General features: G+C 42.3%; 1 protein-coding gene across 1 annotated transcript in view; it reads right to left on the bottom strand.

The window, feature by feature from the left end:
• Positions 1-13,063: 13,063 nt before the first annotated feature.
• The window catches only part of LOC126252683 (ATP-dependent RNA helicase abstrakt), a 152,313-nt gene continuing 143,758 nt past the window's right edge, over positions 13,064-21,618 (bottom strand). The window contains exons 12-14 of the mRNA XM_049953587.1: positions 15,254-15,403; positions 13,663-13,845; positions 13,064-13,291 (exon numbers count right to left, since the gene is read on the bottom strand). Coding sequence (XP_049809544.1) covers positions 13,155-13,291; positions 13,663-13,845; positions 15,254-15,403 — 470 coding nt within the window. The 3' untranslated portion in view covers positions 13,064-13,154. The remainder of the gene's footprint in view (positions 13,292-13,662; positions 13,846-15,253; positions 15,404-21,618) is intronic.

Below are 21,618 nucleotides of genomic sequence, written 5' to 3' on the forward strand. Positions count from 1 at the left end.
CAACTACTGTAGAAGGTGGCAGGACAAGGATTGGGCGGCATGGGGAGGCTGTGGCGGAGGAGGGGAGGGGGGAGGGAAGGGAATGGAGAGTGGGAAAAAGACTGGTGGGTGTGTTGGCAGAGAGCTGACACAATAAGGGTGAGGGGATGTGAATTAGAAGGTGGTTATAGGACAGAGGAGCAGAAACTGTTAGGTGTAAGGATAACTCTCATCTGTGCAGTTCAGAAAAGCTGGTGTTGGAGGGGAGGATCCAGGTGGTCCGGGTTGTGAAGCAGCCATTAAAATTGAGCATGGTTTTTTCAGCTGCATATTGTTAGATGCATGTCACAGCACGGTCCACTTTGTTCTTGGCCACAGTTTGGCGGTGGTCATTCATCCTGTTAGACAGCTGGTTGTTTGTCATATCAATACAAAAATCTGTGAAATGGTTTCAGCAGAGCCGGTACACGACATGGCTGCTTTGACAGGTGGCCTGTCCTCTGATGGGGTGGGACAAACCTGTGACAGTGCTGGAATAGGAAGTGCAGGGTGGGTGGATTGGACAGGTATTGCATCTGGCTCTTCCACAGGGTATGATTCCTGTGGCAAGGGAAGGATGTCCCACATTTCAGGGCATGATGATAGATAAAGCTCTGATGAAGAATGTGGTTCAGTTGTTACATTTCCGGTTTGGTATTGGGTGATGAAGGGAGTGCTCCTTTGTATTTGTTTCTGAGGGATGGTGGGAGGATTGATGGTGTTTGGGGATACAGCATGGAAAATCTGTTTGCAGACTAGGTCTGCCTCACCTTCAGCCCTACACGCAAGTTTAACCATGTTGGATTTGTCAAAGGCATACTCTCCTTCTCCCTGAAACACTTCTTTGCCTCTAATCCCAACATTGAACCCTTTCCAGCTCATAACACCATCCAATCGTTATCTCCCCCCTCCCCTCCCTTCCTCGTGGTCTCCTTCTTCCAGGAATTACATCCATCCAACTGTGTGTCACTATCCTTCCTCAAATCCCGTCCTAAAAGCACCAAACTTTCAGCAGAAGAAAGAACAGCCATACACAACCTCAAAACAGTTCCTCACTTGATCACCCTACCTGCAGACAAAGGTTCCTCTACTGTATGTTACAAATCGCAGGGACTACCTGGCAGAAGACCTTTGCCAGTTGTCTGACTGCTCCACCTATAAACTCTGCTAGAATGATCCCATCCCAGAAGTCCAACATAACATCCACCCTGCTCAAAGACTTAGGCACTCCTTAGAAACTCTCCCCAGAATCCATTTCCCTCTTTACCCCAAAGACACCCTGCACACCCACCTTCTACATGCTCCGTAAAGTCCACATACCCAACAATCCTGGATGCCCCATTTTAAATGGTTTTGGTGGCCCCACTGACTCTTCACCACCCCCACACCTTTACCTCCTGGATCTCTACTTGTCACTTTTGATGCCATTTTCCTATACACCACCATCCCTCATGCTGCTATTGCACACTACCTCTCCCAATGCCCTTTACACTCCAGACCCACTGTCTCATTCCTCATACATCTTACTAGCTGTATGGTAATATACAACTTCTCCTGTGAAGGGAAGGTGTACAAACAAATCTGCAGCACAGCCATGGGCACCCTGCTATGCCAACCTGTTTATGGACGATCTAGAGGAAACCACCTAGTCTCCCAAAATCCCAAATCCTTAGTCTGGTCGGGTTCATAGATGATATCTTCATGATCTACACTGCCAAGAAACCCTATTCTCATTCCTTCACTACCTCAACACCTACTCTCCCATCAGCTGCACCTGCCACTTCTCAGCCCAGCATTCCACCTTCCTGGACTTTGACCGTCTCCTCTCTGAAGTCTCCATCCACACCTGTATCCACATTAAACCCACCAAAACTATGGTACCTACATTCTAACAGCTACCATATCACCTGGCCACCCGGATACGGCATATCTGTAGTGATGAGAACTTCCTTGCTCAGTATTCTGAAGGTCTCCCAGAGGCCCCCACAGACGGGCATAATCCCCTAGTCCACAAAGAGATTTCCCATTCCATATCCCATGACCCCTATAACCAGCTACAAAGGAGTGACCCCTTGTCACCCAATACCATCTCGAACTGGAACAGCTGTACCACATACTTCATCAGGGCTTTGATTGTCTGTCATTTATACCCTGAAATGAGGGAGATTCTACCCGAGATCCTTCCCACCGCTCCTAAAGTTTGTTGTGCCACCCACCCAACCTCCAGAACATCCTAGTCTATCTCTGTGCCACTCCCAATCCTACCCCCTTGCCGCTGGGATCATATCCCTGTGGATGGTTCAGGTGCAAGACCTGCCCAATCCACCCACACAGAGCACTTCCTATCCCAGTCCTGTCATAGGCTTGTCCTACGTCAAAAGCTGAGCCAACTGTGAAAGCAGCCATGTCATGTACCAGCTCTGCTGCAACCACTGCACAGCTTTTTATATTGATATTACTACCAACCAGCTGTCTACCAGGATGAATGGCCACGGCCGAACTGTGGCAAAGACCAAAGTGGACCACCCTGTAACTCAAAATGCAGCTGAACACATCATGCTTGATTGTAATGGCTTCTTCATAACCCAGGCCATCTGGATCCTTCCCTCCACCATCAGCTTTTCTGAACTGTATGGCTGCAAGTTATCCTTAAAACACATTCTCCATTCCTGAAATTATCCTTGCCTCTACCTATAACAACCCCCCCCCCCCCTCCCCTTTGAATACAGATAGCTATTGCATATTTTCTGTTATTAAAAGGAGTAGTTTGCTTTACATCTTACATCTTGGAGTGCATTAGTGTCCATACGCCTCCAGATAAACTCTCTGCGTTGATTGTGATAATGGCTAAAATCAGGGACATGATCATCTAAGAAATGCGATTTCTGTATTGCAACACATTTATAGGCGCAATTCTGACAGGATTGGAGTGGACATTAAAATGATTAGGATTTACATGTCAATAAGTAGGGACCCAAAAAGTTTGCAATAAATGCAAACGTAGATGTGAACTCTGCCTCAAATTGGGAAAACTCAAAATTACCTAGTAAATGCTATGTCATAGTGAATTGTATCCAGAGGAACTATTTTATCAGAGATAGTTTGAAGTAGCTTTATTTTCTGGATATGAATACTGGAAATGTACTCAGTTTTGAATTACTTGTATTGCAAGTCATCTAGTGAAGCCCAATTTCTGAAGATAATGTTGGTAAGAACGCATTTCCAAAACAGATGTGTGCTTGATGATCAGCATCTTAGAACAAAGAAACTCATACATTTCTGTGCTAGCTAAATCTCAGAAGTTGTTATATTGTGAATGTTTTAATGTGGCAGTTATAGGTGGTGAGCAGTTTGAACTGCAGTTGTGTCAAATACTGGTAGATGTCAGGTCTGAACTACCTCGTTTATGACACTGCCTGCAAGTAATTACATGGTAACCATTAATAAAAGCTTTGTGTTGTATTTCATTCATTGTATTCTTATTTTGAAACAGATGAAGAAACTAATCCTGATCCATCACCGAGTTATATTATGATCATCAGATGTAATATAAATGGATAGATAAAAAAACTACTCACCACGTGGTGGCAGGAGACTACCAGAAGAGACTGACGAACCCTATGACTATGTGTCAAGACAAACGCAGAACAAAGGTGCAAACTGTATGTGAAATGGCTTGTTTCCCTGCACCTTTTCTTACTCCTTTGGAGGTCAAAATTCAAGTTCGTTTAAATTCACAGTTGACTGCTAGTTCAGTGTCTGCACTTTGCACTATAGTGCAATCGAAAAACAAAACCTGTTAATATATTTCAACCATGCCAAATGTTCTCGCCTAAAGTGCAAATCATTATTCCAGTGCTACTTCTACACTACGTACATTGCCAGTTCTATGTGTAGCGTGTGGATCATATGGCTACAAATGCTCACAGAAGGTACGAGGGTGTGCTGAAACGTTAAGCCTCTGAATGATTTTTAAATAAAACAAACTTTATTAACATTTACATTTTTAACCTTCACGTCTATATATCAAAGTTAGGTCCTCAACAACTGTCCAAGGCAAACTACTACCCCTTTCTTTATTACATTACTCTGATATTGCACTTTCACTTTTCAACACTTCTAATGTGTGATTTCATTTTGATCTTGATTTATTGATTTCTTATTTTTCAGTTGCAATTTGCCTCAAATAACTTCTACCATTTTAAAATAACAATTAACTTTTATTACATATTTGAGTACAGGGTTTAGGTTTGAGCAGTAGCGAACATCATACTAAACTAAAAGCTTTAAATAAGGGCCGCAATTGTTTTTGGTAGTATTCTTGTCTTACATCTTCACTGAACTACATCGTGATGTCGTACTCTGAGGTGCTCCTTGGCTTTCCATATGGTACTGGTAGCTCCGTGCAGCACTTACCTGCTGTGATGTAGATGTTTCTGTAGTCAAACTCCATGTGCTAAATGCTGCCAAAGGAGTACCTACATACTAATCCCTTTTACATGTCATTAAAATTATAATAAAATTAAATGTACATATGCTGGCTCATTTATAGACAATGAGGGAAGAGAAAATTTCGTACCTCTGAAGTTTGAGCAAGGCCCCAAATTTCATCCAGCCCAATTCTGTACCCACACAACATATTGTGGGACAGTTGACCATCAGTTGACGAATCTCTACGAGGCTGTGGTAGCAACCATTACAATACCATTTTAATGACATAAAAGAGGAGAAGCAAAGGCAGCGAGGGTGAATGATAGCAGATTCTATAGTGTTAGTTGGTCTAGTGTCTTCTGCGCATTCTCCTGTATGTAAGGAGGGTGAATGAGTCCGGTTTGGTCAGAATTGCTGGACCTTTTTTGGTTCAGGCTTTTTCTTTTGTTTACTGGGAGATGTGGTTTGAGTTTGTGTGATTTTCATGCCTTTAAGCTCTCTGCGACTCACTGCCTGTGGCTCTTTCATCTACTGACTTGTTTGAGGTCATGTCTCTGCTCTAGTAGGGAGGGGGGCACTTTGGATAGTGCTCTCCTCTCTGTCGGTGCGAAAGACAGTTGAAGTGTTCCTGGATGCACCAGCATAAACACCTAGCTGGTGCTGTAGGTTTGCAGACTGAAGTAGTTTGTGGCCTCTTCTTCAGAAAGTGGATTGATTGATGAGTGATTTCTATGGTCGTGGCTAGAAGGCATATTAGTTAGAAGACTGAACACCACTTGTGAAATTTGTAACCATGTTGATAGCGTGCAGACTTTCATACTTCTTTCTGGTCTCAAAATAAGGTAATGTTCTAGTGTTTTATATTCTTGGATCTCCCTCTCTTTTTTTTTGAGCATGAGACAGTCTGATGAACATGGAGGATATTGGTTTGAACAGGTACCATGTGAGGTTGTTTGCACGTTGGTTCACATGCAAAGCCCTTCTGAACTTCCTACAGAGGGTCTCAGTGGTGCAGCAGAGGAGATGTGACTGTAGAATTGGCACTGAAATCATCTCATCAGTGGGCGAATGTACCATTCACCACTGCCTATGTGAATTATAACTTTAACTTTTCAGGCAACATGTTCCCTTCAGAACCAAGGACAGAGGCACAAGTGTCAATTCTGTTGTCTTTTGGAGCTTTCTGGATTCAGTGGAGAAATGGACTCTTGCTAGATCGGCTTGCAATTTGTAGATTTTAAGTATCGGGTCTTGGTGGCGCATAAGACATTTGGTCATACTGAGATAGTTTGTCACATTTCAGGAGTGCTTCATCTCTGTATCGCTATTGCACCTTGTATCCATTTGAAACTAATTAACCCAAAGAACAGCTGCTGTTTTTTTCAACACAGATACCTTGGCGAACTTATCCATGATATGTTCAACAAAGTATAAAAGTTTCGTTGTTGCATAGCAATCTCAATTAGTTCAGTAACCTTTTGAATTTGTGAGCTCCATGTCTCTGTGCTCATCACTTGTCCCTTGGTGTGGTTAGCAACGGGAATGCAATGTGGTTATAAGTATGTGCATTAAAAGATTCTTCTATCTGTTGAAATAGCTGAGTCACTATGGCCATGGTTTTGTGTTAATCAGGCTCAGGTGGAGGTAAGGTACAACAGTTACACAGAGGAAGAGACTTTAACAAGAGAGACTACCTTGGGGAGCTGAATCAAACCAGCCTTCAGACTTAAGAACACAATAATTTGTCCAGCTTGTACTACGAAGCGTGTTTTTTAAGTAAGTACCGTTTTGCCACACCGCGGCCACAGCGCTGCGGTTGGCGTTCTGCGCATATGCACTGTGTACCTACATCTGTTGTCTATGCACTGACGCCATTATGGTCTGATTCTTCCTTGTTTATGTTGTATACTGAGTATTTAAGATGCCTCCGATAATTGCGAGTCCCACCGACCTGTGAAGTACAGGCTGTTATAAGATTTCTTAGTGCTAAAGGCCTAAAAGCGATCGGTATTCATCGTGAGATCTGTGCAGTTTATGGAGAAAACATTTTTAGTGATGGAATGGTAAGAAAGTGGGTGAGAGCATTTAAAGATGGCCGCACAAACGTGCATGATGAACAACGGATGGGGCGTCCTTCGGTCATTAATGAAAGTTTGGTACAGGAAGTGGACAATAAGGTGAGAGAAAACAGACGCTTTACGATTTCCTCCTTGCAGGATGACTTTCTTAATTTTTTCTCGTGGTGTTTTGTATGGCATTGTGACCAAGCACTTGAATTACCAAAAACTGTGTGCACGTTGGGTACCAAAAATGTTGAAGGATGTGCACAAAACCAAATGTTTAGACAGTGCATTGATTTTCCTTGAGCGGTACCACAATGATGGTGATGATTTCTTAAGCCAAATTGTTACAGGCGATGAAACATGGGTAGCCTATGTCACACCAGAATCAAAGCAACAGTCCATGAAATGGTGGCATTCAGATTCACCCAGAAAAGTGAAGTTTAAGCAAACCATTTCTGCCCGGAAAATCATGTGCAGTTTTTTGAGACAGAAAAGAGGTATTGCTTGTGCAATTTCTGCCTCATAATGAGACAATCAATGCAGCAGCTTACTGTAAGACATTCCACAATCTGCGCCATTCTATTCAGAACAAAAGACGTGGCAAGTTGAGCAAGGACATTGTTTTGCTGCAAGACAATGTCTGTCCGCATGTGGCAAATCAGACCAAAGATCTCATCACATCTTTTCGATGGGAAACTGTAGATCATCCTCCACAGAGCCCCAATCTTGCGCCCAGTGACTACCATCTGTTCCTGCACCTGAAGAAACACCCGGATGGTCAGCGTCTTCAAGATGATGACAAAGTCAAAACAGTGGTGATGCAGCGGTTAACAAGTCAGGTGGCAGACTTCTATGAGGAGGGTATTCAAAAACTGGTACAACGTTATGACAAGTGCCTCAATATTGACGGAAATTATGTAGAAAAGTAGATTAAGGCACAGGCTTTCATGTAAAAATAAAATTATTGAGATATCTTAGCACGTCTTCTTTTAATTTCAAAATGGTACTTACTTAAAAAACATGCCTCGTATAATTTGTTCTATCACAAACGTTATTTAATAATTACCTTGACACATCTTCAGTAATTCCAACCATAATGTATGGACATTAGTTGCTCAAGTATGAAAAACTAGGTTTCAGACAATGGTGCTAAGCATATTGCCACAAATACTATAATGTAGTTCCTTTAAAACATTCAGCAGTCTCCTAATGTAATTGTGTTTTAAATTTCTCGGTTATCTTAAATCACTATTAAGAGAAATCATATTTTAAAATAATCTATCAAAGCCACTTCCAGAGACCTGCAGCAAATATCAGCAATAGAGAGACTGAATCTGGTAGAATTAATAAAATAATTCCAAAGAGTAATTGTGGAGAATAAACAGTGCATGCATAGTCTGGCACAATGTACGTATGCTCTTCAGTTCTGTGTGCTGGTTATTCCAAATAAAAGTGAATATCTTGAATTTTCAAGCTTTTTGCTTATTTTTTATTGTCACAGAAGTCAATCCCCACATGTTCTTAAATATCACATTGTGTATGTGCTAGCAAGTTCAAATCCAGGTTAACAACTATTTTAGCACAAATATTAAAAGAAAAAAAATACCTTATATGTCCAAATACTTGTGCTTCTCAAGTGGATGACTACTAAAGGTTTTATTGTATTTAAAATAATGTTTTATTTTTTTGTACTTCATATGTAAATTAAGTACATCATAATCTACACGCTATACAGCATGTTCTTGTTAGCACTATGATCATCTCCTGAACAAGCTCCAAAGTAGAAATATCTAGAGAATACATTTTACACATGCGGTATGTGAAGGTAGAACAGAGGTGGGTAAGTAATTAGACAGACTTCTACAACGAAAACTGATCTAATACATCCTGCAATACTACAGTGAGGTGACAAGCCATGGGATAGTGATGTGCATATTATATACAGGTGGCCGTAGTATCGCATACACGTGTCAAGGGGAAGCACATTGGTGGAGACCTCATTTGTACTCAGGTGATTCATGTGAAAAGGTTTTCGATATGATTTTAGCCACATGTGGGAATTAACAGAATTTGAACGTAGAATGGTAGCTGCCAGTAGACACGGGCATTCCATTTCAGAAATCAATATTCAGAGTGACAAGTGTGTGCTGGGAACAGGAAATTCAGGCATTACCCCTCATCACAGACAATGCAGTGGCAGATGGCCTTCACTTAATGATCGAGAGCAGTGCCATTGTCAGTGCTAATAGATAAGCAACACTGCGTGAAATAACTGCAGAAATTAATGAGGGATGTACGACAAATGTATCCATTAGGACAGCGTTGCAAAATTTGGTGTTAATGGGCTATGGCAGCAGATGACCTACGCGAGTGCCTTTGTCAACAGCACATCATCGCCTGCAGCACATTTCCTGTGCTCATGCCCATACCAGTTGCACCCTAAATGACTGGAAAACTGTGGCCTGGACAGATGAGTCCCAATTGCTGTTGGTAAGAACAGATGGTGAGGTTTGAGTGTGGTGCAGACCCCACAAAGCCATGGGGTCAAAAATACACTGCGCAAGCTGATGGTGGCTCTGTAATGCTGTGGGCTGTGTTTACCTGGAATTGACTGGATCTTCTGGTCCATCTGAACCCACATCTGAACCCATTTTCCTGGAAATGGTTATGTTCTTCTTTGAGACTGTCTGCAGCCAAACAATGATGGAATTTGTATGGCTGACAATTCACCAAGTCACTGGGCCACAATTGTTCGCTATTGGTTTGAAGAACATTCTGGACAATTCAAACGAATGATTTGGCCACCCAGATCTCCTGACATAAATCCCATCATACATTTATGAGAAATAATTGAGAGGTCAGTTCACGCACAAAATCATGCTCCGGCAACACTTCCCCAGTAACAGATGGCAGCAGAAGCAGCATGGCTCGATATTTCTGCAAGGGGACTTCCAACGACTTGTTGATACTATGCCACATAGAGTTGCTGCACTATAATGGGCAACGGGGGTCTGACATAATATTAGGAGGTATCTCATGGCTTTTGTCACCTCAGTGTAATGGGAACAATCATTTGGTTTTATTGATAGTGTAAATTTAAATATAACATACATCTGCAGAATAATAGATGTTATCAATCATAACTGCATGGGTAATCTGCGAAGATTATATACTAGTTGATGCACATTTACCTTGATACTTCATGGCTTTTCAAACGGAAAGGACACACACACACACACACACACACACACACACACACACACGTTCCAGTCAAAAGTGGAAATGGAGCAATTTATCTGACGACCAGAAGGGCATGATCATTGGCTTGGACTAAGTGGTTCTCACTTCCTAAACAGCTAAGTTTGTATATCTTTTGCCTGCTCCTGTCGTTAAAGTGTATCATGAGTGGCAAGATGATGCTATCAGAAACTGGTGCCAAGGCAACTATAGTGCACCATGGGCCACAGATGACAGAGGTGAATGACGGCTGTGAGTGACAGCTGCACAGATGTGCATGGGTGAACAGACATGCAACTATTGAGCAACTGACTGCCAAGATGAACCAAGGGGCTACCGTATTTACTCGAATCTAAGCCGCACCTGAAAAATGATACTTGAAATCAAGGAAACTGGTGCCAAGGCAACTATAGTGCACCATGGGCCACAGATGACAGAGGTGAATGACGGCTGTGAGTGACAGCTGCACAGATGTGCATGGGTGAACAGACATGCAACTATTGAGCAACTGACTGCCAAGATGAACCAAGGGGCTACCGTATTTACTCGAATCTAAGCCGCACCTGAAAAATGATACTCGAAATCAAGGAAAAAAAAATTTTCCAGAATCTAAGCCGTACCTGAAATTTGAGACTCGAAATTCAAAGGGAGAGAAAAGTTTTAGGCCGTACCTCCAAATCGAAACAAAGTTGGTCCATTGTAATATGAGACACTATTTAGGTTGAATGAATGACGATACAGCTACAGTAATTTGGTTCGAGTCGTAAGCTTAGCAGTTAAGCTTTACCAGGCAGCCATTGCTATGCGTCAGGCGCCATCTGTATTTATACGGGTACCCTTCATTTTTCATGTGCTTCATCTGGTTTGAATTGATTGCTTATTTTTCTTTGATCTGATAAGTGCCGTTCTCTATGTTATAGGTGTTTACGTCACTCTAAGCTGAAAATGCATTACTGTACTGTGTCGTGCATTGTTTGTCGCATTCTGATAATGAGTGTTTATGACCTGTCACCGCTCGCGGCATGGCTTGCTTTTGTGTGCGCTATCGCCGGTTACAATTTAAAAAAAGAGGAATCGCCTCATTAGCGAAACAATGGCAAGAGACTGCTATTTGTTGTGACTTACACTGCTGCTTTCTTTGATAATGATCAACAAGAACCAAATAATAGACTGCGTATGATAGAAGATCTTCTGAACGAGAGTTCAGCGAAAATTTTTCTCCGCTTGAAAATCTTTGCAGATGCCTCTTTAGTACATTACATTCTGCACAGAAATTAATCATCGTAGATTTAGAAATCTAGTGAATTGCCGTGCTTCGTTTCTGACTGTATTTCTGTAGGCATAAGAATAATATGAATATGAACATGACATGATATGTATGTTCTTCCACGTTTGCTGTTGTCTCACTCTAGTTTTGTAGTTTATTTGGCAGACAGGATTCAAATGAGATAGCAGCAAACACGAAAGAATACATGGCCAAATGTTTATATTCGTATTATTCCTATGGTGAAGAGAATACTGCATGCGATTCACAATTCATAAAAGTTCCTATTAGCAACCATCTGTTCTCACAGGTAGGAAAAAATTCAGAACGTAGAGTTGGCCATATTGACAAACATCCCAAACAGTCTTGCCAGTCGGATTTTCGTAGTACATTGAAATGCTGCTACATTCGAAGCATCATTCTGGAAGGCACAATGGATCAACACAAATATGCATCTATCCTTGTGGACCACATCCACCCCTAAATGCAGTTTGTGAACATGCGTGGTTCGAAGAGCACCAGGATGAGTGTACTTTACACCCTGGCCACCAAACTTTCACTGTTTGCAACACACACACACAGTGTCTCATACTTTGGGACATCTGTGAAATATTCCGGTACAGGTCTCTCCTACCTACCCCAAATGAAAGATACTGCTCATATGAAATGAATTTTTTCTGGTATGCTCTTTGTTGTGAAAAGGCCACACCTTCATTTTATGACTCCGCCTATAGGCCATCCTGCAAGGTGTGACACTGGAATGGTGGTTACAGTCCCTAAGCCATGTGAGGTATGCTATATAGGAAATACATAGAAAAATTGATTTCTTTATTTCCCACTCACAGATCTGCAGTTGGTACCTAGGAAGGTAATGTAGTTATACAAAAAGCGTTTCAGCAGGGGTCATGTTCAGATTACTGTCCAACGATCCTCGTTTTTTGCTGATTTACAGAATCACTTAAGGTAAATTATGGCATGCTTTCTTCTAAAAATCCAGAGAGATATCCTGCTTCATTGTCAACTACACCAATCTTGTGTTTTCTCTCTGATTCAATTCAGACATCAGGTTTAATCTTAATCAGCTTCCCGTGCTAACACAAGTGCTTAAAATATTGCCGCACATTATGTACAATGGTACGAGGTGGTTATAATTAAAGTGCAGCTACTCACAGAGATCCAATGTAGGCTGTAATTATTACTTAATAAAGATTGTAATGTGAAAAAGTAGTAGTTCCAATTTCGGCCACCAGGTGAACTGTGAGTGCAAGAAAGATGTATAGAAATGTGTTCATATGTAATGAATTAGGAAAGGGATGTGGGCAGAAAGGTCAAACAAGTGAGAAGGACAATGCTGTTTTTATTAATAGCCATCACTTTCACAAATTGTTCACTATCGGCACTGGAGACATCGATGAGATGCTGTACAGCACCAGATTTGCACCTGGTGGTCAAAACTGCCATATGATAATTACAGCCTGCACTGGACCTCCATGACCAGCTGCACTTGCTAAGGAGATGAGAAAATTCAGCTACTGCTTTACAAATGTCAGTTAACTGGTGGTGTCCTACCACTATCACACAAGGGCTCATCTGACAAAACTTACTCCAAAATGAGTTGTCGCTGTTTTTGTAAGCGGCTTCTTTTGTTACAAGACATGTTATTTTATGCTAAAAACTCTATTTGCCAAGTAACATCTAAATACAGAACATTTTCTACTGTTTAGAGCAGGTGTTGAATCCCATGAGCCGGCTGCTGTGGCCAAGTGGTTCTAGGTGCTTCAGTCCAGAACCGCACTGCTCCTACGATTGCAGGTTTGAATCCTGTCTCAGGCATGGATGTGTGTGATGTCCTTAGGTTAGTTAGGTTTAAGTAGTTCTAAGTCTAGGGGACTGATGACCTCAGATGTTAAGTCACATAGTGCTTATGGCCATTTGAACCATTTTTTGAATCCCATGAAACATTCAAATGCACCTGTGGGATACATTACTACTTTCAAAAAAAATTATTACACAATAACTATGTAGTTTTCAAAAAAATACTTCACAGGGGTTTTCAAAACACAGAAGAAACAACATTTAATTAACTTAATCTGTAAAATACAAGTAAAAAAACAGTTCTTTTAACAGTATAGTGGTATAATCTAATAATCTGCAGCATTGCTTGCAAGATAGTCTCTCCTTCCAATATTGGATGCTTGCTTGTTCTGGATAGCTTCCAGCTTTGGACAGTCAGTGATTCTATGCCCAAGGCCACCACAGTAGCTGCAGCCACGTTCATCTGAAATAAGTAGCATTATGAAGCATTCGAATTTGTCTACAAAAGTAAACATCAAATATCTACCTGCTAATATGAAAACAGGAAGGATCTAATATCAGTTCAGATTCATTTGCCTTCATGACTCCTGGTAGGATTCATGACCTACTGACATCTTTCATACCAGAAAAAAAAACTTTTATTCATGTTTACAAATGATATTGATCTAGATAATTAGTAATTTGTCAGAAACATTAATACTGAATGACTATGTGCAATAAATTTCATTGTTTGTATTGCTTATCAAAAACACACAGTACCAGTGGCGGATACATATGAGGACGGGTGGGATGCATGGAAATGAAAGCTGCCTTACAAATATTTCAAGTACTTACCCCCAAGCTCAAGGTATTTCTCATTTTCAGACTGAAGAGCAGCAAGGAATGGTGGAACTTTTTGCTTTGCTTCAATTAGCAAATGCTTCAGATCAAGAAGCACAGATTCATCATTAGCTTTATTGATAAATGTTGTAGCAATTCCTGTCTTGCCGGAACGGCCTGTTCTCCCAATACGATGAACTGTGGAAAAGAATGAAAAAGCAGCAAAATATTACCAGTAAGTATTTACAGCTCTCAAAAATGTCTAAGGTAACAGGGATGTGGAGGGCCAAATTTTCCAGTAGCTGTCAATAATTCCTACATATCGCTACCATAGGGATCACGAGGACATGATTAGATTAATTACAACACACACAGAGGCATTTAAACAATCTTTTATCCCCACTCCATATATAAATGGAATGGGGGAAAAGCCTTAATAACTGGTACAGTGGGGTATACACCCTGTCATGTGCCGCACAGTGGTTCACAGAGTATAGATACAGATGTAGATGTATATCTTTGAACAGTTTCATGCAATACTTTGATGATTAGAAGATGTACTTTAAAAGTCACTACTTTTTGATTCCCTCCAGCACTACTTCATACATTAGCCAAGTCCATGCCACTGTTGGGGCACTTCTGCATGCTTGCAGGTGCCCTACACGATATTAGGCAGGTGTACCAATTTCTTTGGATCTTCAGTGTGTATTCTCAAAGATTACTTACAATGTGCATTGCTAAAAAAAAACTAACATAGATTAATAACAAAACCCCACGTCATTCTGTGGTGTATTGTCAAAATATAGTGCACCTGACTGCAAAATCTCATGCCCAAAACCTGTGATAGATAATATGCTAACTTCCTTCCACTCTCCTTCCCTTTTATATGAGGGATGATGTTGACACAGTTTTGTATTGTGTGTGTGGTTTCTTTTTTCTTTCTTTCTTTCTTTACTTTTTCAGAATATTGGCTGACCTATTTATAGCCATCGTAAACAACCATGTACACAATTATAAATCCTTTTGCCAACTAGACTTGTCTGTAATAATATGGCTGTAAGTATAATTATTTAACTACTTAACTGTTTATCACTTTTAATTACAATGTCATGTCAATAACATGTAACTTAAACTCTCTGCTGTTACCTCTTGTGAGTTTTGAGCATTGTAAGCTCCTTACAGTGGCAGTAGCTTCGATTCCAAATTACTGGGATTTTTTCAACTTTGTTTTTAGTTTTGTAATGGCACACAAATTAGGAAGCTATATGCTCTATTCATAGGACCATAAAGCTGAAATGCCTAGATGATAATATGCTTGTTTCTGTAATGAAGTTTTTTTGGTACTGTTTCTGTATGCCAAATCCCCCTCTCCCTTTAATTTCCTTCAATTATGAAATGAGGTACAAAAGCACAGCATGTAATGTGGCTCAACAAAATCCTGCAAGCTCTTGCATCTCTGATCCTAGGCAAAAAGGTATACCTAATTTATTACCTGTTTCTTCATGGTAATCCATGCACTCAAAATATAAAACATCCTATTGTAACAACGTGTAATAACCTCAAAATTTTTGAAGTGTGTATAAATCAAATTACTAAACTGACTCACCATAATTCTCTACATCATCTGGCATGTCATAATTAATGACATGTTGAACATCAGCAAAATCTAAGCCCTTTGATGCAACATCAGTAGCAACCAGAACATCTTTCTGTCCCTTTCGAAACGCATCCACAGAACGAGACCGTTCCTCCTGATCTGGAAAAACAGACATTTTTATCAGTTTCATACAAGACAAGCAATGTCAAAAGAAAATCAGTGCATGACAGATGAACCACTTGATAAATTACTCATGGAAGAATATTTTAATTTCTTTCTTTATCCCCATTTGTAGCAGGCACATGTAAATGTTTCTGACAACAATTCAATTTTGTAATCACTTTTCCTAAAACAAAAATGCCAACTAAAAAAAAAAAACATAATAGATAACTTTTGTAATCTTTCCAATGTGTGACTTGGTTGACTCGACCCTTGTAATCTTTCCAATGTGTGACTTGGTTGACTCGACCCTTGTAATCTGTCACACATTCTCAGAAATATTTCAGCAGCCATTTTCACTGTCCTAATACCTCCATTTAAAATATCCCGGCCTGGTACAGAAGCAAATAACCAGAGCCACTTCCTCATCCCCTCAAACCCAGAATCCCCCACAGAAGAACCACAAAAGTGCCCCACTTGTGACAGGATACTTTCCGGGACTGGACCAGACTCTGAATGTGGCTCTCCAGCAGGGATACGACTTCCTCAAATCCTGCCCTGAAATGAGATCCATCCTTCATGAAATCCTCCCCACTCCGCCAAGAGTGTCTTTCCGCCGTCCACCTAACCTTCGTAACCTGTTAGTTCATCCCTATGAAATCCCCAAACCACCTTCCCTACCCTCTGGCTCCTATCCTTGTAACCGCCCCCGGTGCAAAACCTGTCCCATGCACCCTCCCACCACCACCTACTCCAGTCCTGTAACCCGGAAGGTGTACACGATCAAAGGCAGAGCCACGTGTGAAAGCACCCACGTGATTTACCAACTGACCTGCCTACACTGTGATGCATTCTATGTGGGAATGACCAGCAACAAACTGTCCATTCGCATGAATGGACACAGGCAGACAGTGTTTGTTGGTAATGAGGATCACCCTGTGGCTAAACATGCCTTGGTGCACAGCCAGCACATCTTGGCACAGTGTTACACCGTCCGGGTTATCTGGATACTTCCCACCAACACCAACCTATCCGAACTCCGGAGATGGGAACTTGCCCTTCAGTATATCCTCTCTTCTCGTTATCCGCCAGGCCTCAATCTCCGCTAATTTCAATTTCTAATTTCAAGTTGCCGCCACTCATACCTCACCTGTCTCTCAACAACTTCTTTGCCTCTACTCTTCCACCTCGACTGACATCTCTGCCCAAACTCTTTGTCTTTAAATATGTCTGCTTGTGTCTGTATGTGTGGATGGATATGTGTGTGTGTGCGAGTGTATACCTGTCCTTTTTTCCCCCTAAGGTAAGTCTTTCCGCTCCCGGGATTGGAATGACTCCTTACCCTCTCCCTTAAAACCCACATCCTTTCGTCTTTCCCTCTCCTTCCCTCTTTCCTGATGAGGCAACAGTTTGTTGCGAAAGCTTGAATTTTGTGTGTATATTTGTGTTTGTTTGTGTGTCTATCGACCTGCCAGCGCTTTTGTTTGGTAAGTCTCATCATCTTTCTTTTTAGATATATTTTTTCCACGTGGAATGTTTCCCTCTGTTATATTCATATCATTAATTTGAACCCAACAATGACGTTTGTTATTGTCACTGTTACATTTCGAAGTCTTTTCTGTCGTCTTATTTCCTCCTAATGTTTTTGCCAGTAGTTTCCCTTTGTATTCACCTTCTCCTTTTTACCGTAATCCACTATACAATTTTATCCCGCCGATATATACTCAACAATACGTAATAATACGTAACCCACTTCCAAAACATAACAAAAAATTTTTTCTTCCGCTACTGCTATAAAATCCACCGTTTCTAGTTCACAAACAGTTCCTTTCAGCTATTAAACAACCTTTTCGGCTAGTTTTAATAACTTTTGCTTTATTTCGATTTCCGTTTTTTCACATCACCGATCATTTTTAGCCGCTTCCCACAGGTTTTAACGTTATTATTTCTCCACCAGACAATTGTTAGCCTCATTTCCATAATCTGCCACCACCATACCACTATTTTTAATACATCCTCACGTAGTTTTTTCGAAATTTTCCCGAATTTCTCCACCCTTTAACGTGTTTTGGCGGCAACACAACCACCTAACCTTTATGCACATCGTTTTCTACCTACACTATTTCACCACAGGATCAACATAACCCAGCTCAACCAACCCCTTTTCGCCTCTTTTCACACCAGATCTCCATTTGCTTTCTACTTCACCTTTATCTCTCCCCACATATTTTTACATTCATTTTCATTTCAGCCTCACGTTACACTTTCGACCTTCTAGTACCATGTCACCCGCACAACACCCCCACAACGACCCCATTAAGTTTTATTTACATTCCCTCCGCAGACATGCCTTCGCCCTAGCCAGATTACGCTCCCATATTCTATTTTCTCAGGCTTGTCTGACATTTGGCATTACCCCCAAAGGCCTCACACTTAAAGTTCCCATCTCTGGCTGCAACCCTTCCTTCCATCAGTCCCTATACCAGTTCCAAACTGAACAATCCATTGCCCTCACCCACCTAATCCTTCACCTACACACCAACTCAGCCAATGAACACACCCGTCAACTCCTATCCTTAATAAAAGTCCTTACTCTTTCCTCTCCCACATCCACACCGGCTGTTCAGAGCATCCTCCTACAGGCCAACCGTAAATTAGAACAGCATGCCACCCTCCACCTCAAAAAACTATCCAATCTCCTGGTTTCCCACCTGCGGAAAGGCAACTCACTCACCCTTCACAACCTTTCCAGCAAACCTCAACCACCTCTCATTGCACACAAACCCAGTCTCTCCCATCTACTCAATCTCCCACTTCCAGCTCCACTCCCTCCAAAACCTCAAAATTCCTTTCAACACAATCTGGAACCACAACACCCTAATTCAGTAGTTAACCTTTCCTCCAAACCTCTCTCCCAATCCGAAACCTCTGTCCTATCCAAAGGCCTCACCTTCAGCCCCACTCCCAGATTCAACCAAACAGCCCTCGTCAAAGATTTACTGTCCTACACCCGTACTCTCTGCTGGAAATATCACTTTGCCACGAAGAAAAATGATCCTAATCCTACTCCTAATGATCCAACTCCCCAAGACACCATCCAAATTGAACCCTGCCTGGAACAGTTCCGTCCTCCGTCACAGCGGGACCCACCTCCTCTTCCTCAAAATCACCCTCTCCAAACCTTCCAGGAATTTCTGACTTCCAGCCTTGCATCTCAATCCTTCTTAAAAAACCTTAATCCTACACCCAACATCACCACTGCTGAAGCCCAGGCTATCCGTGATCTGAAGGCTGACCGATCCATCGTCATTCTTCCGGCGGACAAGGGTTCCACGACCGTGGTACTTGATCGTCGGGAGTATGTGGCTGAGGGACTGCGTCAGCTTTCAGACAACACCACATACAAAGTTTGCCAAGGTAACCCCATTCCCGATGTCCAGGCGGAGCTTCAAGGAATCCTCAGAACCTTAGGCCCCCTGCAAAACCTTTCACCTGACTCCATCAACCTCCTGACCCCACCGACACCCCGCACCCCTACCTTCTACCTTCTTCCTAAAATCCACAAACCCAATCATCCCGGCCGCCCCATTGTAGCTGGTTACCAAGCCCCCACAGAACGTATCTCTGCCTACGTAGATCAACACCTTCAACCCATTACATGCAGTCTCCCATCCTTCATCAAAGACACCAACCACTTCCTTGAACGCCTGGAATCCTTACCCAATCTGTTACCCCCGGAAACCATCCTTGTAACCATTGATGCCACTTCCTTATACACAAATATTCCGCACGTCCAGGGCCTCGCTGCGATGGAGCATTTCCTTTCACGCCGATCACCTGCCACCCTACCTAAAACCTCTTTCCTCATTACCTTAACCAGCTTCATCCTGACCCACAACTTCTTCACTTTTGAAGGCCAGACATACCAACAATTAAAGGGAACAGCCATGGGTACCAGGATGGCCCCCTCGTACGCCAACCTATTCATGGGTCGCTTAGAGGAAGCCTTCTTGGTTACCCAGGTCTGGCAACCCAAAGTTTGGTACAGATTTATTGATGACATCTTCATGATCTGGACTCACAGTGAAGAAGAACTCCAGAATTTCCTCTCCAACCTCAACTCCTTTGGTTCCATCAGATTCACCTGGTCCTACTCCAAATCCCATGCCACTTTCCTTGACGTTGACCTCCACCTGTCCAATGGCCAACTTCACACGTCCGTCCACATCAAACCCACCAACAAGCAACAGTACCTCCATTATGACAGCTGCCACCCATTCCACATCAAACGGTCCCTTCCCTACAGCCTAGGTCTTCGTGGCAAACGAATCTGCTCCAGTCCGGAATCCCTGAAACATTACACCAACAACCTGACAACAGCTTTCTCATCCCGCAACTACCCTCCCGGCCTGGTACAGAAGCAAATAACCAGAGCCACTTCCTCATCCCCTCAAACCCAGAATCCCCCACAGAAGAACCACAAAAGTGCCCCACTTGTGACAGGATACTTTCCGGGACTGGACCAGACTCTGAATGTGGCTCTCCAGCAGGGATACGACTTCCTCAAATCCTGCCCTGAAATGAGATCCATCCTTCATGAAATCCTCCCCACTCCGCCAAGAGTGTCTTTCCGCCGTCCACCTAACCTTCGTAACCTGTTAGTTCATCCCTATGAAATCCCCAAACCACCTTCCCTACCCTCTGGCTCCTATCCTTGTAACCGCCCCCGGTGCAAAACCTGTCCCATGCACCCTCCCACCACCACCTACTCCAGTCCTGTAACCCGGAAGGTGTACACGATCAAAGGCAGAGCCACGTGTGAAAGCACCCACGTGATTTACCAACTGACCTGCCTACACTGTGATGCATTCTATGTGGGAATGACCAGCAACAAACTGTCCATTCGCATGAATGGACACAGGCAGACAGTGTTTGTTGGTAATGAGGATCACCCTGTGGCTAAACATGCCTTGGTGCACAGCCAGCACATCTTGGCACAGTGTTACACCGTCCGGGTTATCTGGATACTTCCCACCAACACCAACCTATCCGAACTCCGGAGATGGGAACTTGCCCTTCAGTATATCCTCTCTTCTCGTTATCCGCCAGGCCTCAATCTCCGCTAATTTCAATTTCTAATTTCAAGTTGCCGCCACTCATACCTCACCTGTCTCTCAACAACTTCTTTGCCTCTACTCTTCCACCTCGACTGACATCTCTGCCCAAACTCTTTGTCTTTAAATATGTCTGCTTGTGTCTGTATGTGTGGATGGATATGTGTGTGTGTGCGAGTGTATACCTGTCCTTTTTTCCCCCTAAGGTAAGTCTTTCCGCTCCCGGGATTGGAATGACTCCTTACCCTCTCCCTTAAAACCCACATCCTTTCGTCTTTCCCTCTCCTTCGCTCTTTCCTGATGAGGCAACAGTTTGTTGCGAAAGCTTGAATTTTGTGTGTATATTTGTGTTTGTTTGTGTGTCTATCGACCTGCCAGCGCTTTTGTTTGGTAAGTCTCATCATCTTTCTTTTTAGATTAACATTGGTGTGCTGTATTGCTGTTATTGATTTTACTAGTATTAATTGTTAAAAGTGCTATTACCTCCTTATTCTTTTTTCCCCTCTTCTCCTACCAAACAGCAATTTTGTCATTCCAACACACTACAATCTACAAGGGAGTGTTGAAAAGGAAGGCCTCCAAATTTTTCATGTGAAAACTCTTAAAGCTTTTTACATGAAACAAACATTATTAACAATCTATATCTTTATTCTTCATGTCTACATATTTATTTCTCTGCGTAGCAATCCTGGAGATGAACACATTTCTCCCAACGAGAGACCAGTTTGTCGATACCGTCACTGTAGAATGAGTTTGTTGATGGAGCCACAACCTCACCCCTGCTTGCAGCAGTTCATCACCATCAAAGTAAAGTCCTTGAAGGTGTTCTTTCAGTTTTTGAAACAGATGAAAATTAGATGGGGCCATGTCAGGACTGTATGGAGGATGATCTATAACAATGAACCCAAGGTATTGGACTGCTGCACATGTCACAGTGTCCATGTGTGGTCTGGCATTGTCATGCTGAAGGACAGTGTGCTCCATATGTGGATGACCTCATCAAATTTGTGCTCGAAGTTTTCTGAGGGTCTCGCAGTGCCTTGCAGAGTTCATGATTCTGCCTTTAGGAATGAATTCCCAATGCACCACACCTTGAACATC

This window comes from Schistocerca nitens, chromosome 4 (assembly GCF_023898315.1).
Source record: "Schistocerca nitens isolate TAMUIC-IGC-003100 chromosome 4, iqSchNite1.1, whole genome shotgun sequence".
Classification (NCBI taxonomy): domain Eukaryota; kingdom Metazoa; phylum Arthropoda; class Insecta; order Orthoptera; family Acrididae; genus Schistocerca; species Schistocerca nitens.